This window comes from Sarcophilus harrisii, chromosome 1 (genome assembly GCF_902635505.1).
Source record: "Sarcophilus harrisii chromosome 1, mSarHar1.11, whole genome shotgun sequence".
Taxonomy (NCBI): domain Eukaryota; kingdom Metazoa; phylum Chordata; class Mammalia; order Dasyuromorphia; family Dasyuridae; genus Sarcophilus; species Sarcophilus harrisii.
This window is the reverse complement of record NC_045426.1, coordinates 180,424,213-180,438,823: the sequence shown is the minus strand read 5'-3', so window position 1 is coordinate 180,438,823 and position 14,611 is coordinate 180,424,213. Positions and strand designations below refer to the sequence as shown.

The window sequence follows — 14,611 nt, the reverse complement described above, 5'->3', positions numbered from 1 at the left end:
GGTAGAGATTTCAAGAGAAATATTGAAATGAACAGAAAGGAATATACTAGAAAAGCAATAATCATCAAAATTAAGAAATAGAAGCATTGGTCAGTGGAATAAATTAGGCAAAGCATAGAAGCAAAGAGTGTTCAATAAACCCAAAGACCCAATTACTAGACTAAGGACTCATTATTCCAACAGAAACTGCCAGGAAAAATGCAAATAATCAAAATCATATATACTTTAATAAATTCCAAATGGATACAAGACATAGGTATAAAAAGGCTATATAAACAAGTTAAGAGTTCTTAGGAAATACTTTTTTGCCAACTGTGGAAAAGAGAAGCGCTCTTGATCAAAGGAGAGAATAAGAGATTATTATCTCTTATTCTGATTCTTGTTCTGATTACATAAAATTGAAGTATTAAAAAATTGGAAGGAAAAATTAACTGAGTATAAATTCTTTGCAGAAAATTTCTTTCACAAAATTTTTTGAGAGTTAAACTATATAAGGAACTGATTAAGAAAAGACAGGACAAGATTAGGAAGTTCTACAAAAAGAAAGAAAACCATATTAACAGCTATCAAGCTATGAAAAAATATTCCAGATTATTAAGATATGAACGGGGGGGAAAAAAACCCACATCCACCACATTAGCAAAAATAGTATTAAAAAAGAAAAATTTAAATTAATATAAGTTTTTTGGGGGAATTAGACTCACTAATATAAATGGAATGCTGAATTGCTCCAATCAATCTAGAAAATAATTTAGAACTATACCCCCCCAAAAGCCATTAACAATGTCCAATATTTGAATATGCCTCTGCTAGGCATGTATCCCAAAGAACGAAAGAATGGAGGAAAGAACCTTTGTGTACAAAAACACTGAAAGCAGCCCTTTTTTGTCTTAAGAAACAAACTAAATGCTTGTCCATTAGTTAGAGAATAGCTGTACAATATGAAATAGGAATATAATGGAGTATAAGTGCTGTAAGAATGATCAAAGGGATGGAGTAGAGTAACCTAGGAAGATTTGAATGAACTAATGCAGAGTGAGGCAAGCAAAATCAGAACAATTTATAAGATAACTACAGCTTTAGTAAAACAATTTTTGAAAGACTTAAAAACCCAACACAATGACTTCCCCCTGATAATAATTATGAAGGGGAAAGCTATTTTCTTACTGTTCCTATTAAAAATTTCAAAACTCCAAGCTCAATTTCCTTTTGTCAATTGTTTAACATTTCCTAATATTTTGTTAACTAATTTGCTAAAGTTGCTCATTTCTTTTCTTTTAACTAAATCAAATTCACAAGGCTGAAAATGATTCAACTTATCATGAATCATATTCAAAAATAAATTCTTCAAGTTCCAAACATGTATAATTGTATAATAAGCACCCTACCTGAACCTCTAAAACTAGATTTCATACTCCACCCCCACAAAAACCAAGATAAACCTGTTTCTTCCTCCTAAACTTTCAGATTTCTACTTGTCACCACCTTCCTTCACCTATCAATGAATGCTTCAATGACTCAAGTTCAAAACTAAGTTCTAATCTTTTTTTCCCCCCCTTTCACATTCAAAATCCAAATTGGTTACCATATCTTATTATTTGACTTCTAATAAAGTCTCCAGAATCTATCTCCTTTCTATTCCTATTTTCAGGTCCTGGTTACCTCAAACCCTGTACTATTATTAATGCTACACTTTTTCCAGAAACGTTCCTAGATCAGCACTCTAATTACATATCCCTCTATTGAAAAATCTTCCACCAATATAAGGTCAAAATGGGTTCATGACCTAGGCATAAAGAATGAGATTATAAATAAATTAGAAGAACATAGGAGAGTTTACCTCTCAGACCTGTGAAGGAGGAAGGAATTTATGACCAAAGAAGAACTAGAGATCATTATTGATCACAAAATAGGAAATTTTGATTATATCAAATTGAAAACTTTTTGTACAAACAAAACTAATGCAGACAAGATTAGAAGGGAAGCAATAAACTGGGAAAACATTTTTACAGTCAAAGGTTCTGATAAAGGCCTCCATTTCCAAAGTATATAGACAATTGACTCTAATTTATAAGAAATCAAGCCATTCTCCAATTGATAAATGCTCAAAGGATATTAACAGACAATTCTCAGGCGAAGAAATTGAAACTATTTCTAGCCATATAAAAAGCTGCTCCAAGTCATTAATAATCAGAGAAATGCAAATTAAAACAACTCTGAGATACTACTAAACACATATCAGATTGGCTAGAATGACAGGGAAAGATTATGCAAAATGTTGGAGGGGATGTGGGAAAACTAAGACACTAATACATTGTTGGTGGAATTGTGAATACAACCAGTCATTCTGGAGAGCAATTTGGAATTATGCTCAAAAAGTTATCAAACTGTGCAAACCCTTTGATCTGGCATACCCTTACATCCCAAAGAGATTTTAAAGAAGGAAAAGGGACTTGTATGTGCAAGAATGTTTGTGGTAGCACTCTTTGTAGTGGCCAGAAACTGGAAGCTGAGTGGATACCCATCAATTGGAGAATGGCTGAATAAACTGTGGTATATGAATATTATGGAATATTATTGTTCAGTAAGAAATGATCAGCAGGATGATTTCAGAAAGGCCTGAAGAGACTTGCATAAACTGATGCTAAGTGAAATGAGCAGGACCAGGAGATCATCATATACTTCAACAACAATAGTATATGATGATCAATTCTGATGGATGTGGCCCTCTTCAACAATGTAATGAACCAAATCAGTTCCAATAGAGCAGGAATGAATTAAACCAGTTACACCCCGCGAAAGAACTCTGGGAAATGACTATGAACCACTACATAGAATTCCCAATCCCTCTATTTTTGTCCGCCTGAATTTTTTATTTCCTTCACAGGTTAACTATACACTATTTCAAAGTCCTATTCTTTTTGTACAGCAAAATAACTGTATGGACATGTATACATATATTGTGTTTAACTTAAACTTTAACATATTTTACATGTATTGGTCAACCTGCCATCTGGGGGAGGGGGAGGGGAGGAGAAAAATTGGAACAAAAGGTTTTGCAATATCAATGCTGAAAAATTAACCATGCATATATCTTGTAAATAAAAAGTTATAATAAAAAAAAAGAAATACCTCAAAAAAAAAAAAAAAAAAAAAAAGAAAAGAAAAAAGAAAAGAAAAGAAAAGAAAAAGAAAAATCTTCAATGGCTTACTTAGAGTAGGAAAAGCAGTTTAGTAGAGAGAGCCGAGAATTTCAAAGCTTCTTGCTCAAAGGCATTAAATCTGCCCTGCCACTGGTATACTATGACCCCTTTTTTTGGTTGAACCAGTTTCCTCATCTTTAAAATAATGATAATCCTGTCTTATCAACCTCATGGGGTTGTTATCAGGCTCAAATGAGATAACGTAAAGCAGAAATAATAATAATGATTACAGTTGACATTAAATGCAAGTATGGTCCTCTGCAATTTCAATCTGACCTCCTGCTCCTCCCTGAATCCTGTACACCCCAGTCTAAATAAAGTCCCTTTTTATGTACTCTGAATACACCTGTGCTTTCACACCTTCATGGTTTTGCATGTTCTATATATGCTTTCTTCAAAGCAGGGACTAAGTTTTACTCTTCTTCCTATCACCGATATCAAGAATAGTCCCTTACTAAGAACTTTATCTTCAAAATATGTTTTTCTTTATAAATTCTCAAAGGTACAATCTTAGGTCAAGTCCTGGTCAGTTCTCTCCTTGATAATTTCAGCATCTTCTTTACTAAACTGACTCCAATGACCACTCTTCTCCCATCAATTCTTAACTTCTTCACCAATTACTCTTTATCACCAAATGATTCAATTCAATAAGCATCTGGAAATGGGACTAAGTTGGACCCTAGAGATTCAAAGAAAAACAGTTCCTGGCTTCAAGGTTAAAATAGAGAAGTAAAGACAATATAATTTATGGAGCAACCAAAAGGTTAGAAAAAATTTTCCTCTAAGTAGGGAACTGACATGCTTGGTCTATACTTTAGGGAGATTATTTAGGCAGCTGTATAGAACTTATATCAAAAATAAGTATCACTAGAAAATGAAGTTAGTTCTCCTACAAAACAGATGGAATGTCAAGATATAATGTGAAGAATCTTGGTGTAACTATAATTAAGTCAGTATAGCTGCATCATAGTTAATGGAGGAGAATAAAGTGGAAGAAGAAAGGTGGGAAGAAATCAAATTACAAAGAGCTTTAAATGTCCAACAGAAGCCCTTTTATTTAATCCTGAAGCCATTTGGTCAGACCTTTATCTTAGAAAATCTAGTCTGGTAGCTGAATAAAGGACAAATTGGAGTGGAAGGAGACTTGAGACAGGGAGACCAGTTGGGCTATCGAAATGTTAGGTAAAAGGTGATAAGGACTTGAATTAGAATGATAGCTGTGTGAGTAGATATAAGAATGGGAAAGTGAATATAAGTCTGGATGGCTAATGGGTGGTACCCTCAAAAATATAGGGAATGGTATAGTTATTTGGTGCAATAGAGAGCACTGACCCAGAAGTTAAAAGAACCTGAGTTCAAATCTGACTTCAGATACCTAACACTTCCTACCTGACCCTGGACAAGTCACTTAATTCCCAATTGCCTCATCAAAAAGCAATTTAAACTAGAGGAGGGAGTTTCAGAAAACTATGTATGCAGAAATATTTTCCTAAAGATTTTTATCATAATTTCAAATATGTCTTAATACCTCACATTTAGGAGCCCTGATGTTAACTAGAAGCATTCTGCCCTGGTTAAAGGGAAAACTAGGTGTGTTTCTGCCCTAATTTTAAAGAAAGTTTTTTTCCATTTTATCCAAGTTTGCACACTCACTAAAAGTAAATCCATAACCACACAATTAATTTCCATTTCAATGAGAATATCAAAGCCAATTAATCTTATGAGCTTCTTATAAGACTATGAAATTACATCCTTCCCCAGAAAACTGACACTTCAGTACTTATAGGGCAAATGTCATATTATTTGAAAGTCAGAGAAAGCAATATGGAGGAAGATATAAAGTCAAAAACTACTTCCTACAAGATAAGTCAAAGGGGTGGATAAGCAGGGTTTTTTTTTTCCTAAAATGCTAATTGTCAGCAACTACATAAATTATCCAAATCACTAATAAAAGAAATACAAGTTAAAATAACTTACTTTTTAATTAATATTTGTAACACTGGCAAAAGATGCCAATTTAGACGAAAATGATAACTAGTGACAACCTGGATCAAGTTTTTGGAAAATGACTGGTAAATTTACTAACAAAGTCACTAAATTGTACATACTCTGACCTAGTGATATTACTACTGCATGTATACCCCAATGAAATCAGAAAAGGAAAGGTGCCATGCCTACTGAAATATTCAGTTATTCAACAAGCAGTACCAAGTACTATGCTCACAGCAACACTTTTTGTGGTAGCAAGAAAAATTAAGACTTATGAATGTAATACAATAATGTTCAATCTAAGGGGAAAAAATTAGTATCAGGAAATCAAAGAAATAAGCCTAGCTTGTTGCTTTAAAAAAAAAAAAAAACATTTCTCTATTAATGTTAAACACTACTTTTTTCTCCATGCTCTGGAAAAATTTTACTGTGGGGGCAACTAAGGAATTGATCAAAGAAGTGGAGGTCATCAAAAAGCAGAATGAATAAAGGAACAGAACTGAGACTAAATGGTGAAAAGTGCTTTAGTTTTTAGAATTCAGTATTTCTGCTATTGTTTCTGCTATCCACTGAATTCTAGTAAAATGAATTCAGGAAATTATTTTAAATGCATAATTTAACAACCATAATGCTCACTGAAATTCTGAATTATAACAACTTTACATATCTGCTCCCATGGCATTCACATGTGGATCAATAGTTTTATCTTTTTCAGAGTTCCCAAGAAAGTAGTAGAAAGAAATAGAAATAAAGAAAAAGAGAATGGGAATGAAAGAATAAAAAGCACAGCAGAACTTAGGCTTGAGATTTTCAGATTTTATATATAGTGATGACTGCGTATTTTAAAATCAGCCGGAGTCAGGAATTCAGGTTAAGGGAAAATCTTCAATCTTGATTCTCTGTGGAGGGGAAGGGGGATTAGCAATGTGAGCAGCCAAGACAGGAACCCAGCCAGCAGTCTCTCTCCACAACTCTTCCTCCCCTATGCCTCCACCCACCAAAATCGTCATTTCCTATACAACACATCAGGACTTGCACAAAGAGTGGGCGGGGGCCATTCTTTCTCCAAGCATATATATTAATAGAGTATGGTCCAATTACTATTTAGCCTCATGTGCTTGGGATCTCAGTGCATCAACTTGAGCTACAGCCCATTACAATGTGTGTGTATGTATGTATGTATGTATGTATGTATATGTGTGTGTGTGTGTGTGTGTGTATATATATATATATATCTCACTACAACTACTATTACTACTACTAATAATAGCTAGACATTTACATATCATTGTAAGGTTTTGCAATGCACTTTATAAATATTATTTCATTTTATCCTTGGGTGTTTAAATGCAAGTTATTGTCTGAGGCAGAATATGAATTCAGATCTCTCTGATTGTAAATCCAAGGCTCTATTCACTATGACACCTAGTTTCAAGATATTTATAGATAAGAAATTTTACTGCACCTCTTTTATGGCTGCACACATCACTAGGAAGTTTTAGGCTAAGCATCAACTAATAATGACTCCAAGTCCAAGGCTCTATTCACTATGAGACCTGATTTCAAGATATTTATAGATAAGAAATTTTACTGCACCTTTCTTATGGCTCCATATATCATAAAGAAATTTAAGCTCTAAGCATCAACTAATAAGCAAAATATTGAGTACAGGAAAACTGTACTAAACAGAATGGGAAAATATAAGAAACAGAAAATGTAGGCCCTACACCAGAACTATTCATAATATAATTAGAAAAGAACTAAAATACACAAGAGAGTTTCTATGGTTACTATCATGAGGTAATAACATAATCAGTCAGAATTTTCTGAAGAGTCACGATGGCCAAATGAATTGAGTTTTGTCTTATCATACTCCTGCCCTTCTATGAATCCTATGGAAATCAAAAAAAACCCTGCCCCAACCTCCTAACCCCTAACCTGGGTTCCAAGAGGGAATGCATTCCAAGTATGAAGTGAAGCCCACTAAGATATCGATACCAGTGATATGGGAAGTAGACCCCTCCAAAAAAGTTTAAAGGATCAGTTATAAGAATTATAAACTGAACAAAGATTCTGAAGAGCTCACAACCTGCTAAGTAGGTACTTTGATTATTTATGTTCATGTTACAGAAGAAATTAAGGCCAAGATTAAGTGACTTGACACTAGAGTTTACTAGGCCAGGAAATGACATGGTCTAGACTACAATTAAGGAATAACATTTTCCTAACAGTGAAGAATATTGCAATAGTCCAAGGGAGACTGGAGTCCAGGGAGTCTTAAATCTTCACATATAAAGAAGACTTTGTTCAGTTTTCTTATGAATAATTTTTTTTCAGTAATTGTAACAGATTCGGACTAACTAATCCATTCAGATATTTTCCTTCTAGAGCAAAGCACAGACAGCCATGCTAACAGGTAAAGTCTTTGACAATGTAACAGAAAAAGTCATCACCCTCATAGGAGGTTAAAACCAGTGAGTTAGAGATTTCTTTCTCTTTTTAAAAACACTTTGTTCTAAACAAAAGAACTTACCAATCAGAAAATCAAACACTGCTCACTTTTTAATATGGTTACAACTCAAGATTTAATCTGACATTTTAATCTTTAAAAACACCACAACATCAAGAGTTATCTTGTTGTTCCTATCAGTCATTGGTAAGATTTTAAATTTTCCAAAAACTGCAAATTAAAAAAATATGGAAAATTATTCTGCAAAACTAATGCTAGTCACATAGGCCCAAAAGCCTTCACACAGATCACACAACTATTTTTATGACCATAAATGTTATTTGAGCAGAAATTCAAATTGCTTAATATATCCTTTTACTTAATACCATAACCAAACACTAGAAAAAGATGATAAAAGTCCTTCTCTCAAAAAACTTAAAATCTAATTAGAAAAAACTGATATTAAACAAGAAAACTGATAATTTAACAAGAGAATGTGCTAATGTACACAGAGTAGGTTCACAAAAAGTGCTATGAAAAATTTGAGAATTTATTTTCAATTAGATAACTGAAGAAATGCTTCATAAAAGCAGAGGTATTTGAGCTGGACCTTGAAGAATGTTGAGATTTCAACAGCATTTGCTGAAAAGGAAGGAAGGGTGTTTTAAGAATTTGGGACACCAGAAGAGCGAAAGGGAATGGGCACATATAGTATTTAATAACATAGTTATTCCCGGAAAGACACATTGGTGCTCAATTATAGAGGCGCCCAAGATCGCCAGAACCAAGAATTTCTAACTTATCTGTTTAATAAGGAAAGGCCAATGACATTCTTTTTCCTTTACTAGAAGAGGAACATTATTATCAGAAAGACAAATTAGAATAATTAATCTGATAGCAGGATAATTGGAAAAAAATGGACTGAAGAAAGCAGAGAACAATTAAAATGCTTAATTATTAAACAAGAGCATAATATGAAGAAATGAGGAATTATAATAGGGTGGTGGTTACATTAGGAATGGAAAGGAAATGACATGAAAGATTGTGGTAGCTACAGTGGGGAGAAATACTATATATAGAATTAAAAGTCTTGGATATAAATTCTGGGTTTTCTCACTACTTCTGTGAACTTTGGAAAGCTGTCAAAATACCATGGCCTGTAGATACAAAAAAAAAAAAAAAAAAAAAAAAAAGAGGGAGTAGATGGGGGGGGGGGAGAAAGATGATCTCTGCTCTTCAGAAGGGAGCTGAGTCTAATGGTGAATTTTAGTTTCTATAAGATGTAGAAAAAAGATAATGGACAACAACACCTCTAAGGTAAGCTCTAATGTGTGATCCTGAAATCACTAGTAATGAAAAGCAAAGTATAATAGAAAGAGCATTGGATTTAGAATCAGAGAGCAAGATTCAAATCCCACTTTTATTACTTACCACCTATATAACATGCAGTTTTTTCATCTGTAAAATGAAAGGGCTGGATCCAAATGGCCTTCCAGCTCCAAATTTAAGATTCTCTGATCACAAAAATAACCATGATCAATAGATAAAGAATATTTCAAATCAAATGCAATGTTTAATAAGGAGCATTCTCCAAATTCGTAAAAAATGTAAAGCTGCAAATTAAAAAAAAATAATAATAATCGCAACAGCAAAAGCTGTATATGAACACATATAACCTAAGTAAAACATTTCCATGGGCATAAAATTCTTTCTGAATTGCCTTATCATGGGTTGGAGGTAACCAGAGGTTCTCTTAGATAAATGAAGCTCTGCCAAGTTTCAAGTAGGACTCTCAGTCAGATAAAAACTAAGTATAAAGACTTTTGTTAGCACCCTAACTATTGGTGTTAATCCATCCCAAATTACTATGTACTTAGCCAATTTGGGTGTCTATGTGTTTATTCATTTTACATTAAACTACAAATAGTTTTATATTTTATATAAACCAGCTAGTGGTGTTACCATGGCTAGAGCAAAGCTTCTTAAATTTTTGTTGCAACCTCAAATAGGGTCACATAACTCAATGTGGGGGTCAAGAAAAATTTGCCAACAGTAAAAGGTATCAAATATTCTGCCAAGATTTAATTCTTGTTAATAAACAAGTACATCCATTTCATTAGTATGCAAAGTTGTTTTTGTCTTTACTAAATGATAAAATTATTTACCAAATTTTTAAAAATTAACTTCTTTAGGATTTATTATCAGTAAATGTTTGATCTGTATACCTACTTTATATTACATTATCAGGGGCCATTTCTCAAGCTAAAAGGATTGGTGAAATATGGAATAGTCTGGTGGGACCAGACTAGAGCACTGAGCCTGGAATTAGGGAGATTTGGTTTAATTCAGTTCTCAGAAACTTAACCTGTGTGACAATAGGCAAGTCACTTAACTTGAATCAGTTCCCTCAATTTAAAATAAGGATAATAACAGCTCCTACCTCACATATTTTAAGGATCAAATGTAAAAATTTGTAAAAAGTGCTTGGCACACTGACTGACACAAAGTATGCTACATAAATACTTACTACTTTCCTAATCTCTTCTCTCTCTCTCCCTCTTTTGTCCCCCCAGTCTCCCCTCCTTTTAATATATACACACACACACACATAGTATCTCCCACACAGAAATAAATGTAAGGTTACCTTGAATAGGGATTATTTCACTATTTGAATTTGTAACCCAAAACCTAACACAATGCCTTGTACATGTCAGGAACTTACTATTTGTTGCTTGATTGATACATTATTTAGCAAGAGTTTTGCCACTAAGTAATTAATTTCTTGTCCACTTTATAAAACCATCTACAAAATTCTGAAGTGATTATTATCTGCATCTTTCCTAAATGGGAGTATCAACATATCAATGAAATCACAGATTTTTAATCATTAAATAAGCATCCTGTATATGTACTATAAATTTCACTATAGATCAAATCTTCAAGATACAAAACAATATAACACAAAGCATGCATGGTAACTGGTCAAAAGCAAATCTATTTGAAAGTTTCTCTTTGGACCTCACATTTATCATTACTTGTACTTACTTTGTACTACTTATTTGTGCATTAGGCATATGCTATATATATATTGAAGCAGAATAAAGAGTATCATCCAAAAGACATATGACCAAAAAAGGAAGTAGGTAGTGATGTAATAATCCATGGACACCTACAAGCTCCACTATTAAAAGATCTATAAAAGGCCCTCAGTGCTTTGGTAGATCCCCAGTGAAGGATATTCAAGACATAAAGGATGAAGATTTAGGAATGAATTGAGATCTGGAACACTTTGGGGAGTATACTCACATTAGTGAAATCATATAGTTATCAAAGTATTGTTATGTAGTAGCACTACTGGACTGACAGTAAGTCACTTAACGTCAGGAATTATACCTTATCTAAACTTTTTCCAATATTACCTAGCTCTTAAGACTATACACTGTAAGCAGTTGACAAATGGTTGATGAATCTGTACAACAAAATGTCAAGTATAGCATATATTAGTAACAAAATAAGTACAGTAACAAAAGAAAGTATATTCTTAATAATAATAAAAACAGAAAAGGTTTTCTATTTTTATATAGTTTTAAGGATTGCAAAGCACTCTACAAATCTCTTGATCCATACAACAACTGATATCTTATTCAAGGTCACAAAGCTAGTAAGGGTCTGAGGTTAATTAGGCTATAATTACAAATGATCACTCCTGGTTTTCTTTGAAGCACAAAAAAAAAGTTAAATCTAGGGAAAATACTGTATATTGTTGTTAATCAATAGCAACATTTAATAATACTTAATAAAAGAGCTGTTTTTGTCTTCCCTTCCAAAGGGGCAGTTACTGAAATATTAAAAATATCTTTTTATCTCAAGAGATCTGTAGTACAGAACAGTAGCACAAAATGCACAAGATTCCAGCTTATTTGTCTCTAAATCAATTTTAGACTATTTCAAAATTTGCTTTCTTTCAGATACAGAAACTTATATAAAATAACACTTAACCAATAAATATTTGAGCACTTACATCAAACTGTAAAGACAGCATTTTGTAAATCCTAAAATACTACATAAATGTGACCTATTATTACATACAAGATCACATTTTTATTTCTAAAGTAAGAATTTTACCAAATGTCAATCTTATCAAAACTCACAAGAAATGAACTCATTTCTTGAAACAATTATTTACCATGTGAATAACCAAAGTGAATTTTTAGAAAATATCTATCACTACAAAATTACTAGCCCACCTTAAAAATAACGCTTAATGGCTATAATCTGAAACCTAATTTTTAATAGTATTTTCAAAAATGATCCCCTAAATGACCTATTTTTACATCACTTAGTGAAAACTGCAAAATCTCTGTAGGAAATAAATGTTCAAAAACTGTAAATTTTCAAGAGACTCAACATTGTTTAAACATGGGGCTTTTCAAATTATATATACTTATGATCTTTACCCCCAAAAAAGGTCCTTTGCAAATTCAATTTTGTACTGTTAATTTTCATCATGTGTATATTATTAGCTGTGAAGGCTACTGAATACATTGACAGTTGACAACTTAAATTGATGGTGATCAAACAGACTAATCATACAGTATGAAAAAACATTTTCTATTTTTAATAAAGTCGTCCTTTACTGTATTCAGAGAGGAAAAAGTAAACTGAAAAAGATGGTTGGGAATTAGAGTTATTATTCCTATCATACAAATAGCACATATACCTGCTAACCTAAAACAGTAAAATTAGATCTTAAAATTGCTCTGAACTTTTTAATCATGGCTTTATGAACAGAATTTAATTCTACTTTTCTGCCCTAAAAATCAGAAAGCACACCCACAAAAAAGGACCAAAAGAATCCTACTTTAGTATGATGAGCATTACAGAATATTTTCCTAATTAATTTTAAGAATAATCCAGCTAAACTCCTTAAGTAGCTTAAAATCAAAATATTGTAAATCATGTGTTCTCAATTATTTAACTGCACAGATTTTTAACCAAATCATTTTGGTTCTGCCACACATTTAGACTACCAAGATGAAAAGTGTCGATTTAAATACAGAAAATTTATTTTAAAAAAAGTTTAGGATGCTTGAATATTACACTCCTGATCATCTCTTCAAGAATTCAACTGAAGAGGAAACAATTTGATAAGACAATTAAACTAAAAATGCTGGTAACATTATCAGTATCATCCACAAAAATAAGATTCTCCTGGGATTACCGATTTAATTTCCATGCGATTATGGGATTATTGTAATCTACCAATATGTTAATTATTGAAAAAAAGTTTAAACTTTTTTCCCCTCTCTTCAAGATTCAATAAGTACTTGGAACAGGTATTATTAAAAGAATTAACTTTGAGGGAAAAAACTACTATATCATTCAAAAATTTGAATCACCAAACGAATATTAGGCATTGCTTCCCTCAATTATTCCTCATTCAAAATTTACAAGTCTCCTTCCCTGCCTCACTCACTCCATTGTGGTTTCCATCGAAGTCCAGAAGTTGAGATTGGCGTTCTTTTAAAAGTTATCGTTTCAATACCCAATGCATTTTTTAAAAGAGGTAGCAACACCAAACGCTATTTCGATAGTTAACCCATTTTAAACCTTCCCCCCATCACCCTCACTCAGGACAACTGAGTTTCAGCAATCAAGTGTGTAGCACCCTCAGGTGCCCCTTATCACCTGGGGCTGAGGGAATCTCATATATATCCCATTCTGCTCTGCAGGCATCTCCCCCTCATCCAACCTTTCAAACTTTATACCTTCCTTAAGCAGTCAAATGCACTAAGAAGCGGGAGCATGTCTCTATGGAGGAGTCCCTACATCCTCTGCCCAGAATTGCCCCCCCCCCCCACATAGTCCGTTTCGGGATCAGTCGCGGAGAATTGAGGGAGTAGCAGAACCCCTCAGGGGGACGAATTCTCCCACTCCCCCAAAGGCACCCGCCCCACTCCAGACTCACTGGTTGGTCGGGGGCGCGTTGAGAGGGATGGCCACCTCCTCCTCCTCGTACTCGGGTCCATCCAGGGAGTCGCCTTCGTCCACAGTCCCCGGGCCCCCGCCCAGGAGAGAGGGCAGCTGCTGCGGCGGTGGCGGCAGAGGCGGAAAGCCCCCCAGGCCGGGGGCGTCAGCGGGCAGCAGGGCTCCCTTGGAGGGGACGGCCTCCCCCGAGGAACCGACGGCGGCAGGAGTACCTCCCGCCCCAGGCCCGCCTCCCAGAGCCGAGCACAAAGCAGGGGCCCCAACTCCGTGAGCCGGGCCTGAGCAGGAGGCGGGGGGACAGGGCAGGGCCGCCGGGGTCCTGACCCGACCCACAGCAGCACAGGGATTGGGGTCGGCGGCCGAGGCCGAGTCGCCTCCACTGCCTCCCGCCCCTGTGGTCGCTGGACCGCCCTCCTCACTCCCGGCCGCCTCGGCCGCCATCATGTTGGAGCCCGCTCGGCCCGGCCCTGCCCGGCCCTGCCCGTCCGGGAGCCCCGGGGGCCACAGGGCCCCGGCTCCTGGCCGCCCCTCCCCGGTGGGCCCCCCCCCCCCCTCAGCTCCCCGGGCCGCGGAGGAAACTACAACAAAAGGACGGAGCCCGCCCGCCCTCCGGCCCGAGGAGCCCCTGGGGCTGCAGCCCGGGCGCCCCGGAGCGGCCCTGACCGGCTACGGAAAGAGAGGAGGGGAAAAAAAAAAAAAGACCGCGACCCCGGCCCCCTGCCGAGGCGCGCACACGCCCCTAAAGGCAGACCTTCCACACGCGCGCGCGTGCACTCACGCACACAAAAGATACACACCCCCAGAAGAAAACTTCCCAGCTCTGTAACTAACTAACTAACGAGTGCGGGGAAAAAGAGAAACTGAGCTGCAGCCGGCGCTGCTGCTGCTGCTGCTGCTGCAGCCGCCACCACTACTACCGCTTCACCGCCCCAGTTCTGGCCACCCCCACCGCAGCAGCCACCGCTGCCGCTGCTGTTGCCGC

The 14,611-nt window shown here is 35.8% G+C and overlaps 1 protein-coding gene across 2 annotated transcripts in view; it reads right to left on the bottom strand.

Annotated features, from left to right (window-relative positions):
• Window positions 1–14,139, bottom strand: part of RASA1 (RAS p21 protein activator 1) — a 99,128-nt gene extending 84,989 nt beyond the window's left edge. The window contains exon 1 of one of the 2 annotated variants that reach the window (XM_031967290.1): window positions 13,610–14,139. In XM_031967290.1, coding sequence (XP_031823150.1) covers window positions 13,610–14,073 — 464 coding nt within the window. In that variant the 5' untranslated portion in view covers window positions 14,074–14,139. Of the gene's footprint in view, window positions 1–13,117; window positions 13,570–13,609 lie in introns of those variants that run through there. The other variant, XM_031967294.1, reaches the window with a different exon arrangement.
• Between the last annotated feature and the right edge of the window lie 472 nt (window positions 14,140–14,611).